This window comes from Sinocyclocheilus grahami, unplaced genomic scaffold, assembly GCF_001515645.1.
Source record: "Sinocyclocheilus grahami isolate Dianchi unplaced genomic scaffold, SAMN03320097.WGS_v1.1 scaffold386.1, whole genome shotgun sequence".
NCBI lineage: Eukaryota > Metazoa > Chordata > Actinopteri > Cypriniformes > Cyprinidae > Sinocyclocheilus > Sinocyclocheilus grahami.
This window is the reverse complement of record NW_015505565.1, coordinates 296,005-316,790: the sequence shown is the minus strand read 5'-3', so window position 1 is coordinate 316,790 and position 20,786 is coordinate 296,005. Positions and strand designations below refer to the sequence as shown.

At 38.6% G+C, this 20,786-nt stretch overlaps 2 protein-coding genes across 8 annotated transcripts in view; both read left to right on the top strand.

Annotated features, from left to right (window-relative positions):
• Nucleotides 1-1,383: 1,383 nt before the first annotated feature.
• LOC107550043 (DNA mismatch repair protein Msh2-like) lies at nucleotides 1,384-9,080 on the top strand. The gene is made up of 16 exons (XM_016231261.1): nucleotides 1,384-1,636; nucleotides 1,835-1,983; nucleotides 2,060-2,347; nucleotides 3,073-3,219; nucleotides 3,304-3,453; nucleotides 3,545-3,678; nucleotides 4,405-4,604; nucleotides 4,701-4,810; nucleotides 4,930-5,053; nucleotides 5,135-5,285; nucleotides 5,375-5,472; nucleotides 6,660-6,905; nucleotides 7,009-7,213; nucleotides 8,004-8,251; nucleotides 8,345-8,514; nucleotides 8,597-9,080. Exons 1-16 carry the CDS (start codon nucleotides 1,429-1,431, stop codon nucleotides 8,777-8,779), a joined length of 2,811 nt encoding a protein of 936 aa, XP_016086747.1. The 5' UTR covers nucleotides 1,384-1,428; the 3' UTR covers nucleotides 8,780-9,080.
• Nucleotides 9,081-9,924: 844 nt separating this feature from the next.
• Nucleotides 9,925-20,786, top strand: part of LOC107550041 (F-box only protein 11) — a 27,045-nt gene continuing 16,183 nt past the window's right edge. Inside the window, exons 1-12 of one of the 7 annotated variants that reach the window (XM_016231256.1) lie at nucleotides 10,152-10,228; nucleotides 11,720-11,779; nucleotides 11,953-12,022; nucleotides 12,537-12,664; nucleotides 12,791-12,872; nucleotides 13,004-13,148; nucleotides 14,157-14,286; nucleotides 14,529-14,612; nucleotides 14,721-14,853; nucleotides 14,956-15,062; nucleotides 15,255-15,366; nucleotides 17,825-17,931. In XM_016231256.1, the coding sequence (XP_016086742.1) occupies nucleotides 12,557-12,664; nucleotides 12,791-12,872; nucleotides 13,004-13,148; nucleotides 14,157-14,286; nucleotides 14,529-14,612; nucleotides 14,721-14,853; nucleotides 14,956-15,062; nucleotides 15,255-15,366; nucleotides 17,825-17,931 (1,008 nt within the window). In that variant the 5' untranslated portion in view covers nucleotides 10,152-10,228; nucleotides 11,720-11,779; nucleotides 11,953-12,022; nucleotides 12,537-12,556. Of the gene's footprint in view, nucleotides 10,229-10,403; nucleotides 10,489-11,719; nucleotides 11,780-11,816; nucleotides 11,870-11,952; nucleotides 12,023-12,536; nucleotides 12,665-12,790; nucleotides 12,873-13,003; nucleotides 13,149-14,156; nucleotides 14,287-14,528; nucleotides 14,613-14,720; nucleotides 14,854-14,955; nucleotides 15,063-15,254; nucleotides 15,367-17,824; nucleotides 17,932-20,786 lie in introns of those variants that run through there. The other 6 variants (XM_016231255.1, XM_016231257.1, XM_016231254.1 and 3 more) reach the window with 6 other exon arrangements.

The following is a 20,786-nucleotide window of genomic DNA, read 5'->3' as shown; positions in this document are numbered from 1 at the left end:
AATGCAGATCAAATGTTTGCCACAGCTGATTTCCAGGTCTGTTCATTCAGTGAATTAAGTGAAAGTACTTTAGAGAGGCACACAGCTGAAGTGGCTGTTATGTAAGGAGTCTTTCATGCAGAATCCCTGCAGAGATGGATCGCTTTTCATTCTGGCCTCACCAGCTCAGTTCTGACACCAAGTGATACTTAACTGCTATTGCAACTTCTGCTTCTGTTTGGGTTCCAAACCCATATCTCTTAAAGGGATAGTTAACATGTTAAACACATGAAGCAAGCTAAAAGGTACTATTGTTTTTCAGCAATTTGCCGTAGTGTTATACCAGCCCATGTGTTTGAGTGAAGCTCAGAGTGAGGGCTCAAATGATCAGGCCTTTAATTACAGCTTCATACAGAATGGATGGTTATCTTGTCCCAGGGAATGAAACAAATAACCATCATTAAATGTGATCTCGCTGATCTGTGATTAACCCGACACATGCAAAACAACTATTTTCAATCAGTTTTAGCTGTGATTCAGGCATATTCAGTTGATTATGACAGCTATAGTTGCAGGTTAAACAACGACGTCTTGTGTCATATTATATTATGAGTAAATACAAGTCAGTAAAACCCTGGAACAAGGGCTTTCTCATATTACATTATTAATGTAACAGATTATGTTATTCTCAGTTCTCTTTTAATAAAATGTATTTATGTGTTCATTCATTCTTGGTCAATTTATCATAATTTTCTGTGACTCCCTAAAACCAGTTCACAAAAGAGGTGACTTATAATGATAATGAAACAACATCAATCTGTGCACACCTTGTTGGATTTTTTCCCCACAAGAACACAGAAAATAAATGTTTTATACATAGTTACAATAATAACATCAATAATAACATTGTGATACAATACTTTTGACTTAAACGTCAATTACTGTCAGTCAAATCATATGTTTACCTTTTAGAATGTTTTTTTTTTTCTTTTTCTTTCTTTTTTTGTACTAAGGCTAACATGATTCTAGTTAATTTATTAAATGTGGGCATTTGGGTGTGCAAAGTACATTTGTATGGTATTTACACAATGTATTAATAATTAAAGTATGAATATAATTAAATATATAAATAATTGTATAATTGTACATTAAGTAGGCTATTTTTATAATGTAACATTTTTTATTTGACATTTTTTTAAAAGGAAATAAAACCACATCAAAAACACTAATCCTTACCACACAACCCAATTTTCCCAATATCCCAAAAGTTTTCAAATCCTTTTAAGAAAAATACATTACATGTAAACATCACAACTGTGGGCTTGTTTCTTTTCCCAAGCCACAGATTTGTTACAAAATAACGCTTCAGTTTTTGAGTCGTCATTTTAACTCCGCCCCGTTTGCCTTTGACCCTCCTCGCGCGCCTGTGCTGTGGCGGGAGATTCCAGCATGGCGGTGCAACCTAAACAAAATCTGTCCATGGACAGTGCGTCTGAACATGGATTTCTGAATTTTTATTTTTCCATGCCCGAGAAGCCGGACACCACCGTGAGGGTGTTTGATCGAAACGATTACTATACGGTGCACGGAAAAGATGCGGTTTTTGCAGCCAAGGAGGTTTTCAAGACGAATGGAGTCATCAAAAATCTGGGCACAGGTTGGCTGCTAACTTAATGGAAATATTTCATGAAATAGTTAGTTCATTAAAGATATTTGGTTCTTTGTTTCTTTCTGTTGTTATCTTATTTAAACCGCATCCGTATAAAATCAGTTTGTGAGAAACTTTAAAATTATGTTTGTATTGTTAAGTCAACAATTATGTCTAATAAAGGTGCTTTGTATTTTAAAAACGCAGGCAATAAGAGGTTGGAGAGTGTGGTCCTCAGTAAGATGAACTTTGAGTCATTTGTGAGGGACCTGCTGCTGGTCAGGCAGTATCGGGTGGAGTTATACAAAAATGCCAGTAAGACCAGCAAAGAACATGACTGGCAGATAAGTTACAAGGTAACTTGCAGTCTTCACTGTTTAATAACATTTTTCTCCGTGTATTACCTCATCATGTTTGTGTTTTGCGTCCCAGGCGTCTCCAGGAAACCTGACCCAGTTTGAGGAGATTTTGTTTGGCAGTGGAGGAGGTCCTGGGGAGGGAGCTGCCGGTGCTGTCGGGGTTCGTCTTGGCACCGGGGCCGATGGACAGCGTGTCGTCGGTGTTGGCTATGTGGACAGCACCCTCAGGAAACTCGGTGTGTGTGAATTCCCAGACAATGATCAGTTTTCCAATCTGGAGGCTCTTCTTGTGCAGATTGGGCCCAAAGAGTGTGTGCTCCCTGGAGGAGATGCAGGTGGAGACCTTGGGAAACTCAGACAGGTAACTAGCTTATAGATGCCAGATTGTGTGTTATGAAACAAGATGGAGATGCACAATATATATGATCCATATTGATTTGTAAATTCAGACCCTTTTTCTTGCAGTTCTGAGTTTATATCTCACAATTCTTAGTTAACATCTCGCAATTGTGACGTTCACAGTTTTTTTTTTTTTTTAATTTCAGCCACAGAATTAGAATAAAGACCATACAGAGCTTATATCTCGTAATTCTAACTTTTTTCTTTCAAGTTTGAGTTTATAATTCACAATTCTGACTTCGCACCAAAAGGAAAAGCCACAGCCACCTTTCTTTTTCTCTAGTCATGTCGCACTGATTTCACTTTGTGTGTTTCTCTACTGCATAGATAGTCAGGTTTTATTAACAGCCTGTCTTGTCAGTTGTGAATTATGCCCTCTTTAAATGTAATGCAAAATAATAAATCGAAATTAATATAAATGTTTTATGCTCTACATTATAATGCTGTGATGCTTAAGTTCACTTGTACCATTTAAAATGATTTATTTAAAATTTTTATTTTGAAAAAAAAAAAAACAGTAGTATTTTAATATATGCCATTTATTGGTTATTAGACAAAATGGAAAGAAGAAAAAATCTGCTGCTTATCATATCAGCCAGAATTTTAATATTGGTGCATCCCTAGAACAAGATTGTATAACCTTAATCATAATGATTTCTTACATGCTGGTTGCTGTTCATAATTCAGGTGGTGCAGCGTGGTGGCGTTCTGCTCACAGACAGGAAGAAATCGGAGTTCACAACCAAAGACATTGTGCAGGATCTGAATCGGCTCCTGAAGGCCCGTAAGGGAGAGACTGTGTCCAGTGCTGCACTTCCAGAGATGGAGAAACAGGTTTAGGGCTCTGCAGCACAATTTAGACATGTGTAATTCCAGGTTCTTGCCAGGAGAATTAATCAGGTTATTGCTTTTTTCCAGATTGCAATGTCTTGCTTACAAGCCGTCATCAAATACCTGGAGCTTCTCTCAGATGAGGCCAATTTTGGTTCCTTCAAGATAACCACCTTTGACCTCAACCAGTACATGCGTCTGGATAATGCTGCTGTGCAGGCTCTGAATCTCTTCCAGGTCAGGGGTCATTCAAAAACAAGAAATATGCAGTTTGTTCAGTGAAGGGTTATTGTGAGTTCTGATATGTTCCACCTCTGTGATTTCTCAGGGGTCTTCTGATGATGCTACAGGCACTCACTCTCTGGCAGTCCTTTTAAACAAATGTCGTACCCCACAAGGACAGCGGTTGGTCAACCAGTGGATCAAACAACCTCTCATTGACAAAAACAAGATAGAAGAAAGGTGAATTTTTTTATTACATATACCTTTAAATCTGGATGTCATTCTTTGATTGAATCAGAAACATATTTATTTAATGGTATAGGATGTTTAAGTCGTTTAAAATTTAGTTTTTCCCTCATGCTGATATTTGTTGTGCAGATCTCTCCATTCTTTGTAAGTGGGAAAACTTGAAAAATCGGCAGTGTATCAAATACTTATTTGCCCCACTGTATATGACTTTTTTTTTTTATGGAATTGAACTTTATACAAAACAACATACAAAGAGACAATAATTATGATTTTATACTCCTATTTAAAAGTTTAGGGATGGTAGAATTTTTTTTAAAGTCTCTTATGGTCACCATCATAACTTCACAGAATATTAATATTTGAATATATTATTAAATGAAATTTATTCCAATGAATTTTCAGCAGCCATTACTCCAGTCTGTCAAACGATGATCCTTCAGAAATCATTCTAATATGCTGATTTGGTCCTCAAGAAATATTTTTATTGTTTTCAATATTGTATAACGGTTGTGGAAACTGTCATATATACTGAAGAAAAGTATTAAATACTTAAATTAATGAGAGTGAACTATGGTTTGATCAGTTGACCATCATTAGCAGCTCTTTTGTCTTGATCTTGTTTAAGTATCTTGTGGATGGGTGTAGCATATTTTTAACATTATAGAGGGTTTATTTTTGTCTCTGACTTTATTACACATTTCTGGTCATGATGTGCAGACTGGATCTTGTGGAGACTTTTGTGGAAGACTCTGAGCTGAGGAAGAGTTGTCAAGAGGATCTTCTCCGCCGTTTTCCAGACCTGAACCGAATGGCAAAAAAGTTCCAGCGTCAGAGCTCTAATTTACAAGACTGTTACCGAGTCTATCAGGCTGTGGGGCAACTGCCGAGTCTGGTGCTGGCCTTGGAGAGATACTGTGGTGAGCAAAATGTTGCCCGTTAACCACCTTATTTGCATTTGAGCAACAAAGTTTGTTGTGGAGCAACACACTGAGTGACAGCTGTATTTTGTTTAGGGAAACATCAGGTCCTCCTGCACGCAGCATTCATCTCTCCCCTCAACGACCTTGTCTCTGACTTCTCCAAATATCAGGAGATGATTGAAACCACACTGGATATGAACCAGGTCTGCTGTTGCTATCCTACACTCTGTGCTTCAATCAAACTTTAAGTTTAGTTTGCAAGTTGCTCTGGCTGAAATTTGGAATTCCTCAAATGTATGCCACTCTTGTTTTTGTTGTCCAGGTTGAGCATCATGAGTTCCTGGTGAAACCCTCATTTGATCCCACCTTGAGTGAGCTCAGGGAGAACATGGATCGTTTGGAGAAAGCCATGCAGGCGGCCCTGAACAGTGCGGCTCGTGAACTTGGTAGGTGAACATAATGTGGAAATATTAAGCATTTTTAATGATAAACTAGTAACAAAACCAATTGTGTTTGTTTTGCTTTAGGGCTGGAAGCAGCAAAGACTGTGAAGCTTGAATCCAACGCACAGATTGGGTACTTTTTCCGAGTCACATGCAAAGAAGAGAAGAGTCTTCGCAACAACAAGAAATTCACTACTTTAGATGTTCAAAAGAATGGAGTGCGATTCACTAACAGGCAATAGAGATGTTGAAGGCGATGTTTAAATACTGGTGCAACTACTGGTTAGAGTTTTTAGTGAGTGATGGGGTTGTCTTTTTTTACAGTAAGCTGAGCTCTTTGAATGAAGAGTACACTAAAAGCAGAGAAGAGTATGAAGAGGCTCAAAATGCCATTGTCAAAGAGATCATCAGCATAGCTGCAGGTGAGAATCGATCATTTTTAAAGCCTTGTTCAATGGGTTTTTTAAACTCTTCCATGTGTATTTTTTTTATTTTCTTTGATTGTAATTAAGGAATGTTCTGGATTAAATGTTAACGCAATGCAATGGGAAAATTCCCTCATATTAATACAGTACATGGTGCTCTATTATTTTTAGAGTGAGATTAAGCTCTTTCTGAACCATTACTGTAAAATACAATAAAAACATGGATGGAACATGAATGTTCCATAAAACTTGGTCCATTTTATTTCAAACTGACTTTGGCCCAGTTTATAGTTTAAAATGATTTCTTGTGGTAATCAACATTAATCCACAAATGTTTATAGATCCTAATATGTATTGAACATGTTAGTCTTTAGCCATTTTGCTTACTAACATTAAGCTGTTCTCAGTTAATCATGTTGTTGGCACATTAAAGGAGTAGTTCACTTCCAGAACAAAAATTTACAGATAATGTACTCACCCCCTTGTCATCCAAAATGTTCATGTCTTTCTTTCTTCAGCCGTAAAGAGATTTAGTTTTTTGAGCAAAACATTTCAGAATTTCTCTCCATATAATGGACTTCTTTGGTGCCCCTGAGTTTGAACTTCCAAAATGCAGTTTAAATGCAGCTTCAAAGGGCTCTAAACAATCCCAGCCGAGGAAGAAGGGTCTTATCTAGCGAAACGATCGGTTATTTTGTAAAAAACATTAAAATGTGTATATACTTTTTAACCTCAAACGCTCATTTTGTCTAGCTCTGCGTTAACTCAGTTTTTTCCGGTTCATGACAGTTAGGGTATGTCGAAAATGTGAACATTTTAAACACTGGGGTCGGTACTTCTGCAGCGATGTTGGATGATTTTGAAGTTGGAGTTAGACATACCCTAACTGTCTTCGACCAGAAAAAACTGAGTTAACGCAGATCTAGACAAGTCGAGCGTTTGAGGTTAAAAAGTATATAAATTGTAAAATTGTTTAGAAAATAACCGATCGTTTTGCTAAAAAATCCTGAGAAAATCCTGAGATGTTTTGCTCAAAAAAAAACAATTTCTTTACGACTGAAGAAAGAAAGACATGAACATCTTTGATGACAACGGGCTGAGTACATTATCTGTAAATTTTTGTTCTGGAAGTGAACTACTCCTTTAAGAATGAATAGTTTAATAACCCTGTGTTTGTACCATAGGCTATGTGGATCCAGTACAGACTCTGAATGAGGTGATAGCTCAGCTTGATGCAGTAGTGAGTTTTGCTGTGGTGTCCCATGCTGCTCCAGTGCCTTACGTAAGGCCTAAAATACTAGAGAAAGGGTCAGGGAGACTCATTGTAAAGGCGGCAAGACATCCCTGTGTTGAAGCCCAAGATGATGTGGCTTTCATTCCCAATGATGTCACCTTCAGAAGGGGTGAGGAGAGGTTTCATATCATCACAGGTAAGCTCTTATTTGATAGGTTTATGAAATAGTAGTTTCATGTACATAAATGCATTAATCTATAATCCTTATGATAAAAAGCCCTTTTTTCTTATATTTTTAGGGCCAAATATGGGTGGTAAATCTACATACATTCGTCAAGTGGGTGTGATCGTGCTGATGGCACAGATTGGCTGTTTTGTACCATGTGATGAGGCAGAGTTGAGTGTGGTGGACTGCGTGCTCGCTCGAGTGGGTGCAGGGGACAGCCAGATCAAAGGAGTGTCCACCTTTATGGCTGAGATGCTGGAGACGGCTGCTATTCTTCGGTCAGAACTCAAATTTGACATTATTTTTTAAGGAACATTCTGGGTTCAGTACAAGTTAAAGGGATAGTCCACTCAAAGTTCTGTCATTTACTCACTCTCATGTTGTTCTAAACTTGTGTGACTGACTTTCTTCGGAGGAGGGTAAAAAGATACTTTGTAGAATGTTCGTAACCAAATCGTTTTTGTTCCCATTGACTTCCACTGAATGGACAAAAAATACAGTGGAAGTCAATGGGAACCAGAACTGTTTGGTTACTAAAATTATTCCGTGGATAGTTTAAGAAGATATTTTATAGAAATAAATCCATGCAGATTTGGAACAGCATGACAAAAGTTTCATTTGTGGGTTGAGTATTCCTTTAAGCTGAAGGGCCAAAATGTAAATATTAAAATACTGTTTTTGTATTATAGCCACAAGATATAAACAATACGCCTGTTAATGTGATTTAGTATATTTTTGCCACTGTAACAACATAATGCCATAAACTCTAAAAAGAAATTAAAACAGTTTTACCACTCAAATAATAAACATATTTTAGCAAGAGTAATGTGAAGTACGAATCTAAATTATTTTTGTAGTAATCAGTATTGTGTGTGGCCATATGAACTTGTATTGAACCTGGAATATTCTTTAATACACACATGTAACAATATACAATGTTTTATGAATTTTAGATGCATCCAGCATACAATATTTAATTTATATGCTTTTGATACATTTACAATATGTCCATATTGTGCCCCTCAGTAATTTTTTGTAATGAATGCATGTCACGTTTTGACTCTTTAGATCAGCCACAGAGGACTCTCTTATCATTATTGATGAATTGGGCAGAGGCACATCAACATACGATGGCTTTGGTCTAGCCTGGGCAATCTCAGAGTACATTGCCACCCGCCTCAAATCCTTCTGCCTGTTTGCCACTCACTTCCATGAACTGACAGCACTTGCACAGCAGGTTTCCACTGTCCGTAACCTCCACGTCACTGCCCTGACCACAGACAGCACTCTAACAATGCTCTACAAGGTGAAAAAGGGTACGTGACTCTTGAAAAATTTAAGAAAAAAAACTTTTTGTACATTTCCTTTGTGTTTAGTGGTGTATGATGTTTGTGATTTATTTGACTTAGGCGTTTGTGACCAGAGCTTTGGGATTCATGTGGCAGAGCTTGCTAACTTCCCCAAGCATGTGATTGCTAATGCACGGGAGAAGGCTTTGGAGCTTGAGGAGTTCCAAGATATCTCCAGAGCTGGGGAGGAAGCTGGACCCGAAGCCAAGAAACGCTGCCTGGAGAAACATGTGAGATTGAAAAAAATGTTCAATGCTCAATGTATTTAATATTTACATTTGATAAACTGATTTGCTGTAATCTTGCCCATAGGAGGGGGAGAGGATCATCGAGGCTTTCCTGGCTAAGGCTAAATCAATGTCTGTTGAAGGCATGTCTGATGAGGCTGTCAAAGAGGAGCTGCGCAAACTCAAGGCAGAGGTCATCGGACAAAACAATAGCTTCGTCAGTGAGATAGTGACACGTTGTGCCAAAGTCAAACTGACTTCAGCCTGAGGGCTGAGCATTGGCTTAGTGGATAAAAGTCCAACATTTCTATAAAATTGTTTATGTATAATGGAAATGGATATAATCTATAGTAGATTAGAAATATGTTCCATTTTAGCACCATCCTTTTCTTTTCAGATGGTTTTCTCGGGTTATTTTGCAAAGTGTTGCCACATTCTTAAGCTTTCTGTCATAAATTCTCAGAGTAAAAACTTTCTAAAAAAAAATATTTTGCGTGTATATTGTCAGTTAAAATCACAACAGCAATTTTGGTTAGTGACAATGTTGCCATCTAATGGATACATTTGGAAATGTTGAACTTTTTCAAAGCTAATGTTTTAATATTATAATTAAAAACATGTTTAGTTCTTCAGACTGACCTTATTTGTACCATTTTAAATTTACATTTAGATTCATAAACAAAACAATATTTTATAAAGGCACTAAATACACCAGGACAACGCAGTGGATTGCTAGGAGATCTGGAGAAAAAAACCCCTATAAATAAAACTAAACTATTAAACCAAATGAAGAAAAATTTAAAATGAAGAAATAATAAAAATAAATATTTAAATAGATGCATCCAACAGTGTGGTACTATAGAAAGTATAGTTAAAAAACAATGAAAAACTTCCATTTAATACATTTACAATATTTATATGTCTTTAAATATTAAAATATATACACTAGCTGGATTTTAAAGGATAGGAGTCTCACACAATGACCATGTCTCAGAGTGGTAGAGTGGCATTAAACATCCCTTTCATGGTTTAACCTGTAAAATAAAGCCAAGAAAAACATTTCACTGAGCTCTAAGAAATTTTCAAGTGCTTATTTTTTTTTAATTGGTCAGGTTTGTAACAGCAATGCTCTCAAGTAAGTTTGTTTTCTAACCAAAACATCTTAAACCAGCCTAAGATAGTCTGGTCCTAGCTGGTTTTCCAGAACCTTAATCCCTTCTGCTACCTTGACCAAGCTAGGAGACGGGTTTAGGCTCCAGGGAAGGCATTTATGCAGTTGCAGTTGCATTCAAAACTCTTTTGTTCAAAATCTAAAAGCAATGACACCTTTTTGCCGAATATCAGTGGGGCCCCCTTGTGCATGTTCTCCATGTCCATGCTAATGGCTCCTCCTGCTAGAGAGAGAGAGGGAGGGAGGGCGAGAGACACGGAGCTCAGCACAGGGGGAGCTGTCCGAAAAAAACACACCAACAACACCCCGAATAAGAAAAACTGCCCCGGGTTGGTGTCTTTTTTCGGCTTAGTCGGGTGATTTGACTTGTTTCAGACCAGATATTTGTGTAAATGCTAAGAACAACAGGATAAGGTTCGAGGGACGCGTATTTTTTCTTGGTAAAGTCACCTCGCCAAATGAACTCCGTCAGAGCGAGCAGCAGGAGACCCAGGCGAGTGTCGAGGCCGCGCCCGGTGCAGCCGGAAAGAAACAACGCAGAAAGAGGTGAGACGGGGGCATTTAATTCAACAACACTTCAATGTTGTGCCGTGTCGTGTACGGTGCTTTATCTATCTGACCCGACACGGCCAATCCGAAGCCGCACGGCCTGAATAAAAGGGTTTGTGTGCACAGCGTCGAGGCGCATATATACAGGCCAGGCCGCGCTTTGTTTGGGCTTCGCGAGCCAGAACCGTAAACGGCTAGCTTTTAACACACTTACCACCTTTCCGGGTTGGCTTTAAACCTAGAAACAAGGTGACAAGGTACATTTTGATTTATCTTTGTTATAAGCCACCTCTCATGGATTGTAGGTGGAAAAGAGAAGTGGATGTAGGCAGGAAAATCTCCGCTGCGTAGCTGCTAGTATCCAGTGTGGGCTGCCATTGATACACAACACTGGCCGTTTACACCAAACACTAATACACTATCTGTTTATTGCTGCATCGCATTAGTACCTTCAACAGCATTGTGATTGTTCGGTTTTGGTTAGCTTTCAACGCGGTAGCTGTGAAGTTAACTGTGTTTACACATTGCTAGGTAGCACGCAAGCTAATGCAAGTAACGTTAGCTGCGCAGTTGAGCTCAGAGCGAGCAAACGGGGTTGGATAAAGGCTCTCTTTGCTGTTTTGTCGGGGGTATGTGCGTAATGGGACTTTTATCACATGAGTGGTTGTTGTTGCAGGCTTGTAGATGATATGCACAAGGCCCTGGGTTCTGCTGGTGGAGGTGCATCTGCAATGATCAATCAGAAACCTTTGTTTCCACGTTTAGCTTAGTTACAGACCCCCACTGACAGGCTTTCCATTGATAAAATGTTAAAGCTTTAGGGTTTCTTGCTCTTTAAGCATTTGTTAGGAATTATTGATTGGCATTTTGATTATCTTATTGTTTACATTTGATGTGATGCGAAACGTTTGCGGTTATAGAATATTTCAATGAGGAAATTAGTCTAAACAATGCATTGACTTGAGTGCATAGTATATTCATTTTAATATAACGTGGTATAACCTGTACGAAACCTTTGTTTCCACGTTTAGCTTAGTTACAGACCCCCACTGACAGGCTTTCCATTGATAAAATGTTAAAGCTTTAGGGTTTCTTGCTCTTTAAGCATTTGTTAGGAATTATTGATTGATTTTAGACTAGTAGTGATAAGGGCATTTTGATTATCTTATTGTTTACATTTGATGTGATGCGAAACGTTTGCGGTTATAGAATATTTCAATGAGGAAATTAGTCTAAACAATGCATTGACTTGAGTGCATAGTATATTCATTTTAATATAACGTGGTATAACCTGTACATGATTTTTAGACATGCACCATAGTAGTGCTGTGGTATTACCATGCCATCACTGCACTTTAATAAGAGTTATGTAATATCTGCATTTGCATTACACGTGTTTAATGTTAAGCTTCAGGTTTTAAAATCTGTGTTTTAGGTGAAAGGAATAGCAGCATCTCCATACTGCTTTGTTTTTGTACCTCTTTCTAGGCATGCAGACAGAAAAAGTGAGAAGAGTCACAGCTGATCAGATAAGGATTTAATAAGCAGGTGTATTTTTTTTATTTTTTTTTGCCCTGATGTACCCTTGTTGCCTTGCTTTCTTGTCACCTGTTTTTGTTACCAATGGATCAGTCAGCTGTGAGTTGCCATAAAATTCGTGACAGTTCAGAGCTAAGCTTTAGCGGTTATTCTCATTTTTCATTTTTGGATGTTGTCTCCAGGTACCAAATGTGCTGTAGGGAAGGACAGACTGTAAGGCTCTCAGGTGATCAGTACACCAGGTATTGACAGGTAGGTAGGGAACGTGCACACACAAACAGAGGTGAACAGGTAGGGAACTTTAAGACATTTGTTGCTGATTGAAGAATGGCATTTGTCACATCTTACCTGGAACAAAATTAATCTAGGCATTGCTTTATGTATAAAATATAATCGTGTTTACGATTGCAAAAACAGGAGGAAGTTTAGGCTTTTAAGAGTTTTACTCCTTAAATAGCAAGATATGAAAAAGCAAGCTGTCTTGAAGCTTGAGGTTTTCCACAGATTGTGACGTTCTCAGTAAATAATGGGTGGAAGTGTTGTCTGCGTTGCTATGGTTTTGGAGAAGGCCAGCAAAAAGCTTGCTTTTTGACTGTTTTCATTGTGAGAATGGATCTATTTTGCTCCAGCAGGCACGGTTTTCAACGTGCACACATGGAAATCAGGAGTTTGCGGTGGATCTTGGGGTCTGAGCCTGTGCAGGGCAGGTTGAGATATGTTTTGCTGAATGGATTTTTTTTTCTTTTTCTTCCTATGCTCTCTGTAGATGAGGACATCCCTGCAGATATGGTTGCAGAAGAATCTGGTCCAGGAGCTCAAAACAGTCCATACCAACTCCGTAGAAAGTCCCTGTTGCCTAAAAGAACCGTGTGCCCCACAAAAAACAGCATGGAGGTAAAGATTGCACTCTTTGAGATTCATATGCCTGTTTAGTTTGCACTTTTAACAGAGATTGACCTTCTGATGTCTTTTTAATATAAAACGAGTAGTTTAAAAGTCAATGTCTGATCTGTGATGCAGGGAGCCTCCACTTCAGCCACAGAAAATTTTGGTCACAGAGCTAAACGTGCAAGAGTGTCGGGAAAATCCCAGGACTTGCCAGGTGAGTGCAGAATGTGGTCTCGGTCATTCAATTGTGGTTACATTGTTTTGCTTCTGATCAAAGGGCTATTAATTCATTGTGCTCTGAAAGCAATTCGGTTTAGATTGCTTCTCCTGTTGTCTTTATTTCAGCTGCCCCTGCGGAGCAGTATCTCCAAGAGAAGCTTCCGGATGAAGTCGTTCTGAAGATATTCTCCTACCTGCTGGAGCAGGATCTGTGCCAGGCTGCCTGCGTATGCAAGCGATTCAGTGAGCTTGCAAATGACCCCATTCTCTGGTGAGAATTTTTACTTAGTGACAATAGATTGATTTGCAGAAGCACATTCATCTCTTTAATTGTAGGAGTATTGAGAATTGTATGGGCATTGTCATGGCGTATGTGGGCTACAAATGATTTAATAGATCGTAATGCTGGGAGTCTGGGACAAGCAGCACATTGTTGCAATGTCTATGAGAAGTTATGTTATGATGATCATGACAGGTAGACAGCAATAATATTGCAAAAAATATGGTAGATATCTGAAGAATGTAAGAGTGTAATGCTTCTCTTTGGAAGATGAGTTTAACACCTGGCATTGCTAGTATGTACAATGGCAAAATCATCTCTTGGGGCTTTTTGATATCAGTCTTGTTTGCAGCTTCCACAAAAGAACAACATACTGTTAAAAAATACTGGGGTTAGTAAGATCTTTGGACAGAAGTAACTTTCATTTCAAAAGTAACTTTTATGTATTCAAAATACAGTAATGACAGTAATATTGTGAAATATTACAATATAGAATAACAATTTTCTATTTAATATAATATATTTTATTCCTGTGATTGCAAAGTTGAACTTCAGCATCCATTAGTCCAGTTTTCAGTGTCACATGATCCTTTCAGAAATCATTCCAATATGCTGATTCGGTGCTCAGAAAACGTTATTATTATTAATATTAAAAAGCAGTTGTGCTGCTTGGATGTGTTCATTAATGCAAAGTTCAAAAGATCAGAATGTTTTTTTAAATAGAATTTTTGGTGACAATGTATCAATAGTTACTCTCGGGTTTGACCAATTTAATGCATCCTTGCTAAATAAAAGTATTACTTTCAAAATAAAAAAAAACCTTTTGAACAGTAGTGTGTAACTGACTAGTGTTGTATAAGTCATTAGTGAAATTACGGTAGAATTATAGAAAGTGCTTATTTGCCTTTGTAATGTTTTGTAAATGGTGGATTGGTTGAGATGTTACAGGTTCAAGTTGATATTTTTAGTGATTGTTTTGTCCGTTTGTGCAATTTATAGGAAGAGACTATACATGGAGGTGTTTGAGTACACGCGGCCCATGATGCATCCAGAGCCGGGGAAGTTCTTCCAGATCAACCCGGAAGAGTATGAGCAACCAAACCCTTGGAAAGAGAGCTTTCAGCAGTTGGTATGAGAGCTTGTGATTCTGTTGTCCTTGATAAGTCAGTTTGTAGATAATCATCTGTCTTCTCACATCAGGATGGATGTGAATCCATAGATGATTTTTCCAGTGTGAGGCCTTTTGCAAATTGTCAGAGTAATAATGCTGTTCACTGTTCGGAAGGTCATGAAATTTACTGACATTTCCATCTTGTTAACTTGTGAATAAGTGTTCATTAAGTCTTTGCTTTTGTTTTTCTTTTTCCACAGTATAAAGGAGCACATGTAAAGCCTGGTTTTGCAGAACACTTTTATAGTAATCCAGCCAGATACAAAGGCAGAGAGAATATGCTGGTATGGATCTTTGGCTTCAGCAGTTTCATTTCTGTGAAGATGGTTCAATAAATGCACTGAGGAGTTTTCAGCTTCCTTGTAATTGCAGTGTGTTTTCCTGATTTGCAGTATTATGACACCATTGAGGATGCATTGGGAGGGGTGCAGGAGGCCCATTTTGATGGCCTGATTTTCGTGCATTCTGGCATTTACACGGATGAATGGATCTACATTGAATCCCCCATCACAATGATCGGTGCAGGTGAACCTGATGACCCTGTTTTTGTTACCTATGTCCTTTAGATCTTAAAACTTTTAACCTTACATTCCTAGACACTTACACCCCTGCTTTCTTTCCATTCAGCCTCAGGGAAGGTAGCTGACAAGGTTGTCATTGAAAACACTAGAGATTCAACATTTGTGTTTATGGAGGGATCTGAAGATGCATATGTGGGCTACATGACCATCAGGGTGAGTCTAACAGCTTTTCCAACTTTTTTCTATTAGTGCATTATCTTATTAGAGTCATTGCATTTTTAAATTGTTACATGATGTCTTTTAGATAATACAACTTGCTTTTCACTGAATCGTCCACGATGCTGTTTATTAGAGCTTGCAGCAAATCATGTTTTTGAGTGTGTAATATTTCTGGTTTACCCCCAGTTCAACCCTGATGATAAGTCAGCACAGCACCATAATGCTCACCACTGTTTGGAGATCACAGTTAACTGCAGCCCCAACATTGACCACTGTGTTATCCGCAGTACCTGCACAGGTATGTTTCATCTGCTTCCCTAGCATAATACACTACAATTCAAAAGTTTGGGCTTGGTATGATTTTGGAAGATGTTTCTTATGCTCACTAAGGCTTCTTTTAAAAAAATCAAAAATACAGTAAAAAAAAAAAAAAACAGCAATATTGTAAAGTATTATTACTGCTAAAGGGGTCATATGATGCTCCTAAAAATAACAGTATTTGGTGTAATGAAATGTTTAAGTTTCCAAAAAACACATAATTTTCCACATACTGTACATTATTGTTTCTCCTCTATGCCCCGCCTTTCTGAAACGCGTCGATTTTTACAAAGCTCATCGGTCTGAAAAGCAAGGTGTGCTGTGATTGGCCAGCTATCCAGTGCGTTATGATTGGCCGAATGCCTCATGCATGTGACGGAAATGTTACGCCCCTCACCATACTGTGATGCCCTGTCAGGCCGGAGCGATGATTCAAAAACATGAAAAACCATTATAAACGAGGCAGTCGTTGCATCCAGTGGGGACATAATTATGGATTATAATGACACTTGTACTGTCTTTTTACGTGTTGCGTTGCATCGCGCAGAGTAAACGTAAAACCATGTCTGCATTTGTGATCGGAGAAATGACAAACAACAAGCCCTACTCTACACTGCCCAAAAAACTCGCTTTAAATATAAAAAAAATAAAACCTTTTAAAATATAAAAAAACGTACTTGCAGTCCGTGAGTCAGAACAGCCGGCATTGTAGTCTACTCTACCAGGATCAGGAAACGGTCCTCCATAAAATGTGCTGCACACATCTGAATATTTGGGTTGAAGTGTTCTGGAACAGTGTTGTAAATACAACTTAACCACTGATTTCTAGTCGTGTCCATTTTTGGAAGGCCAAACAAAGTAGTTTCGCTTTCACAACGAAACACAGCATCACACACGGTGGCCTAGAGTGAGCGGCGGCGGCCTAGAGTGACCAGAGACTGGGGGCTAGAGTGAGGAACGGCCGGAGGGCTAGAGTGAGCAGAGGCCGGGGGCTAGAGTGAGCAGAGGCCGGGAGCTAGAGTGAGGAACGGCCGGAGGGCTAGAGTGAGCAGAGGCCGGGGGCTAGAGTGAGCAGAGGCCGGGAGCTAGAGTGAGGAACGGCCGGAGGGCTAGAGTGAGCAGAGGCCGGGGGCTAGAGTGAGCAGAGGCCGGGAGCTAGAGTGAGGAACGGCCGGAGGGCTAGAGTGAGCAGAGGCCGGGGGCTAGAGTGAGCAGAGGCCGGGAGCTAGAGTGAGGAACGGCCGGAGGGCTAGAGTAAGCAGAGCGGCGGGCTTGAGTACGGTGCAGCCGGCGGATTCAATGAAGGAGCGTCCGGAGGGCTTGCGGCAACCACATGTGACGACCCCGGGCTGGACTCCGCTTCGTCCACAGTGAAAGCCGATCCGGCGATCCACAGCGCAAAGTTGTATTTCCTCAGCAACCAGCACGGATCAGCTCCAGGCATGATGAAGCAGATATCGTCCTCTTTTGGAAGACCAAACAAAGTAGTTTCGCTTTCATAACGAAACACACAGTGCCTTCACGACATGACGGCATTCTTTGCGTGAACATTTGGGCGGCATTATGCAATACTTCCCACATCGTGATGCAGACATGTGGGGGCGTGTTTGAACGAGCCATTTTAGGTAGGCGTGGCTGACTCTTAACTTTTATAAAGAATATCTCTTTGGATTTGAGACTTTAGTTTTTGCAACTTTACAGATCTTCTTTATGCACCAAGAGCTTGTAACACTCCAAAGAGAAAGGAAAAATTTAAATCGCATCATATGACCCCTTTAAAAATAATAATTCTAGTTTAATATGTTTTAAAATGTAATTTATTCCTGTAAGGGGACAAAATTGAATTGTGAAATTGAATTGTCACATGATCCTTCAGAAACGTAATCTAATGTGCTGATTTTATAATCCGATAATATTTCTTGTTTTTATCAGTGTTGAAAACGGTTGTGCTGCTTAATATTTTTGTGTGGAACATAATGTTTTTCCCAGGATACATTGATGAACAGAACATTCAAATTCTTTCTAGCATTGTAAATTGTTACTGTCACTTTTGATCAATTTAATGCATCTTTGCTGAATTAAAAGATTAATGTCTTAAATGTACTGATACAAAATCCTGTTACTAATCTGTGTATCTAGTCATCATGGATGCTTACTTCATATCTAAATTATTTGTGAAGTAATTGTTTGCTCTTCAACCTATTGCGTTTGTTTCACATATGATGAATTAAAAAAAGAAGTTCCTATTTATGTGTTCAGTTCATTTGGCAGATGTTCATCTAAATTTGCAGTGCATTCAAAGTATACATATCAGTAATGTATATGTGGAAATTAAACACATGACCTTGGTGTTGTTAGCGCCATATTTTATTAGCTGAAATACAGTAATTGTTATCGGGTGGTTTTGAGATGGGAGTTTCTCTCTATCTTCTGTGCAGTGGGATCAGCGGTATGTGTAAGTGGTCAGGGTGCCGGACCTACCATCAAACACTGCAACATCAGCGATTGTGAAAATGTTGGACTCTACATCACTGATCATGCACAGGTAGGAACCTTCATGGTCTATTTTGTGCATTGAAGGAACTGTTCAAAATGGATATTGTTGTTATTTACTTGTACTCATGTTGTTTAGAGATTTGATGCTGCTGAGTTTTCGTCATGCACATGTTTTCCATACAGTAGGATCATATTGATCTTTCAGTCAAGCACTACACAGGAAAAACACATCAAAAGCTTTTAAGAATATTTAGATCATGGAAATTAAGTATCAAAATATTAGATGCCTTAAAAAATTTGAATAAATAGTTAATAAAAATTTTCTAACAAAAAGTGCAAAGTAACAAGTACAAAAAAAGAAAAATGCACAAATAACTTGTATGGAGATTTTTTCCATCTACAGATTTTTCCCGTACCTTTAACAATGATTAATCTATATTTAATTTATACAGTGGAGTACAGATGCACCGATCGACCGTCCATTTTTTGTTTTATTTCAGAGTATCTTCTGTTCCATGCACACACACTGCACTGCAATAATTTTCCCAATGGCCATTTGTGTGGAAATAATACGTTATTATACTAGTCTGTAAACGGGCGTTAACAGAGACCAGAGACTATTCATTTCAAGTTTATTTGTATAGTGCTTTTCATGATACAAATCGTTGCAAAGCAACTTTACAGCAAATTAAGTTTCTACAATATTTAGTGGTAGCTTATCTGTGGTGACTGTCAGTTAATGTACATATGGCAGAAATGTACAGAAAAAATCAAAGATGTAATCACCCAGACGATGAACACTATTAACAGCAATTATTATATGATTCAATCAAACTTAGCAACATGTGGTAGTTCTGTATGTTGATTCAGGGTTGGCATCATCTCTTCTCAGGTGTTCTGGAAACAGACTGAAGCTTGTGTAAATCCGTGGCAAAAACAGAGAAACAAATAGAAACATAACCGGCTGTTCCAACCAAGCAAAATTGATTTGTTTAACCCAAACTAAAGAATAATAATGTGCATTTGATCAGATATAACTGCAGTACAAGATTATGAGATGCATTATTTGAATGCTTGGCTAAAGAGATGTCTTTAATCTAGATTTAAACAGAGAGAGTGTGTCTGAACCCCGAACGTTATCAGGAAGTCTATTCCAGAGTTTGGGAGCCAAATGCGAAAAAGCTCTACCTCCTTTAGTGGACTTTGCTATCCTAGGTACTACCAAAAGTCCAGAGTTTTGTGACCTAAGGGAGCGTGATGGATTGTAGTGTGGTAGAAGACTAGTTAGGTACGCAGGAGCTAACCCATTAAGGGCCTTATAGGCAAGTAATAATATTTTGTAACTAATACGGAACTTTATAGGTAGCCAGTGCAGAGACTGTAAAATTGGGGTAATATGATCATATTTGACGGAGCTCAAACTCAAAACACACGGCTATGAAATTGGACACAAAGAGGAGAAAATACTGTTAGCAGTCAGAGCAAGATCACTGTTCACGATGCGTGAAATATAGGAAGAAAATCCAACCATTGAATTTTATATGAATGTGTTTCTGAGGGGAACTGGCTGTTTTTAGAAATGGCGTTTTCTTTGTCGCAGTATAATGCATTTAAATTAGCGGTGCTGTGTTTACAACGGTAACCAAGGAAACGCTATCACTGTTCCATAAGCGCCACCTGCTGTCAGAGAGTGAATCTGTGTCTCATTCAGCCCGTCTACTGTTTCTGTCATGCAGATGTTTTCTATAGTATAATTTCACATAGATAAAATCAGACCACTCTGTTTTTGCTTCAGATTTTGAAATTATACAGTCTAATAAAAATCAAACATTGATACAAAACAACAACAAAAAACTATACATGTGCAATTTATGATTAAAATGCAATTGGCTGCTTCTAATTTCAAATGGTTATGAAAAATCAAGGTGCATCACAGAGTGAAGAATATGCAAATGTTATTTTATGTGATTTTTCAATTTCTGCACCTGAACATACGACAAACATAACCTAAAGCATCATTTCATTCATCTTTGTGCTATAGACCTATATTTAATTTGACTATTACTTGTAATTTGTTCATTTGCTTTTATTTACTGGCTGTCACTTGTCTTTAATGTTTAAACTTTATATTTGTTTATTTTTGGCTAGTGATTTTTGCTGTGGTATCGAAATTGAAATAGAGAATTGTAAACTCTAATTGGTATCTAAAATATTGGTGTCATATAAGCTTATTTATTAGAATACAAGATAAGATCAAAAACAATGATAACAGCAACTATTTTATTTTTTTGTGGCAGGGCCAGTGAAAATGTTGGCAGGGCAAGTAAAAATTTGAACCACTGGCCAGTAGAAAAAATCCTTAGCGTTGTTCCCTTTTTTTTTTTCTTTTTTTTTTGTGTGTGTGTGTGTGTGTGTGTGTATGTGTGTATATATATATATATTAGAGCCCGGCCGATATTATCGGCCGATATGAGCCTGTCGCCGATATGAAGTTTTTTTTTTTTTTACAGAACAAAAGGAACCCTCTCGAACGCGAATCGAGTGTACGTCTCGAGGCCCTCTTTCGAATGAGACCACCCCCGTGTGGATAGCCCCCGGGGTTCAGGAGTTACAGCTGGTTAAATTTGCGGTCCGGCGCCGACCGATCTAGCTATCCCGGGGGGCTACTGAAGCGTGGAGGGTGGCATTCGAGAGGGCTCCTCAAGCTGAAGGGATCCCCCGAATTTGGTGTAGATCCGCCGACGCGTTCGCGAGATAGTGACACCAGTCAACACTTTCACTTCAGTAAGGAGGTCTCTTGTTCAGGCAGCAGCATTCAAGCATGGTCTTATTCGACCGTAAGTGCCCTGTGAAGTGGACTTCACATGATATTCCGCCATGATTCCAGTTCCAAGGGAACGTACG

Coding starts and splice junctions, on each gene's coding strand:
- LOC107550043 (XM_016231261.1), top strand. CDS start 1,429: ATGGCGGTGCAACCTAAACAAAATCTGTCCATGGACAGTGCGTCTGAA. Junction 1,637..1,834: donor CATCAAAAATCTGGGCACAG/GTTGGCTGCTAA, acceptor TTAAAAACGCAG/GCAATAAGAGGTTGGAGAGT. Junction 5,286..5,374: donor GGAGTGCGATTCACTAACAG/GCAATAGAGATG, acceptor CTTTTTTTACAG/TAAGCTGAGCTCTTTGAATG.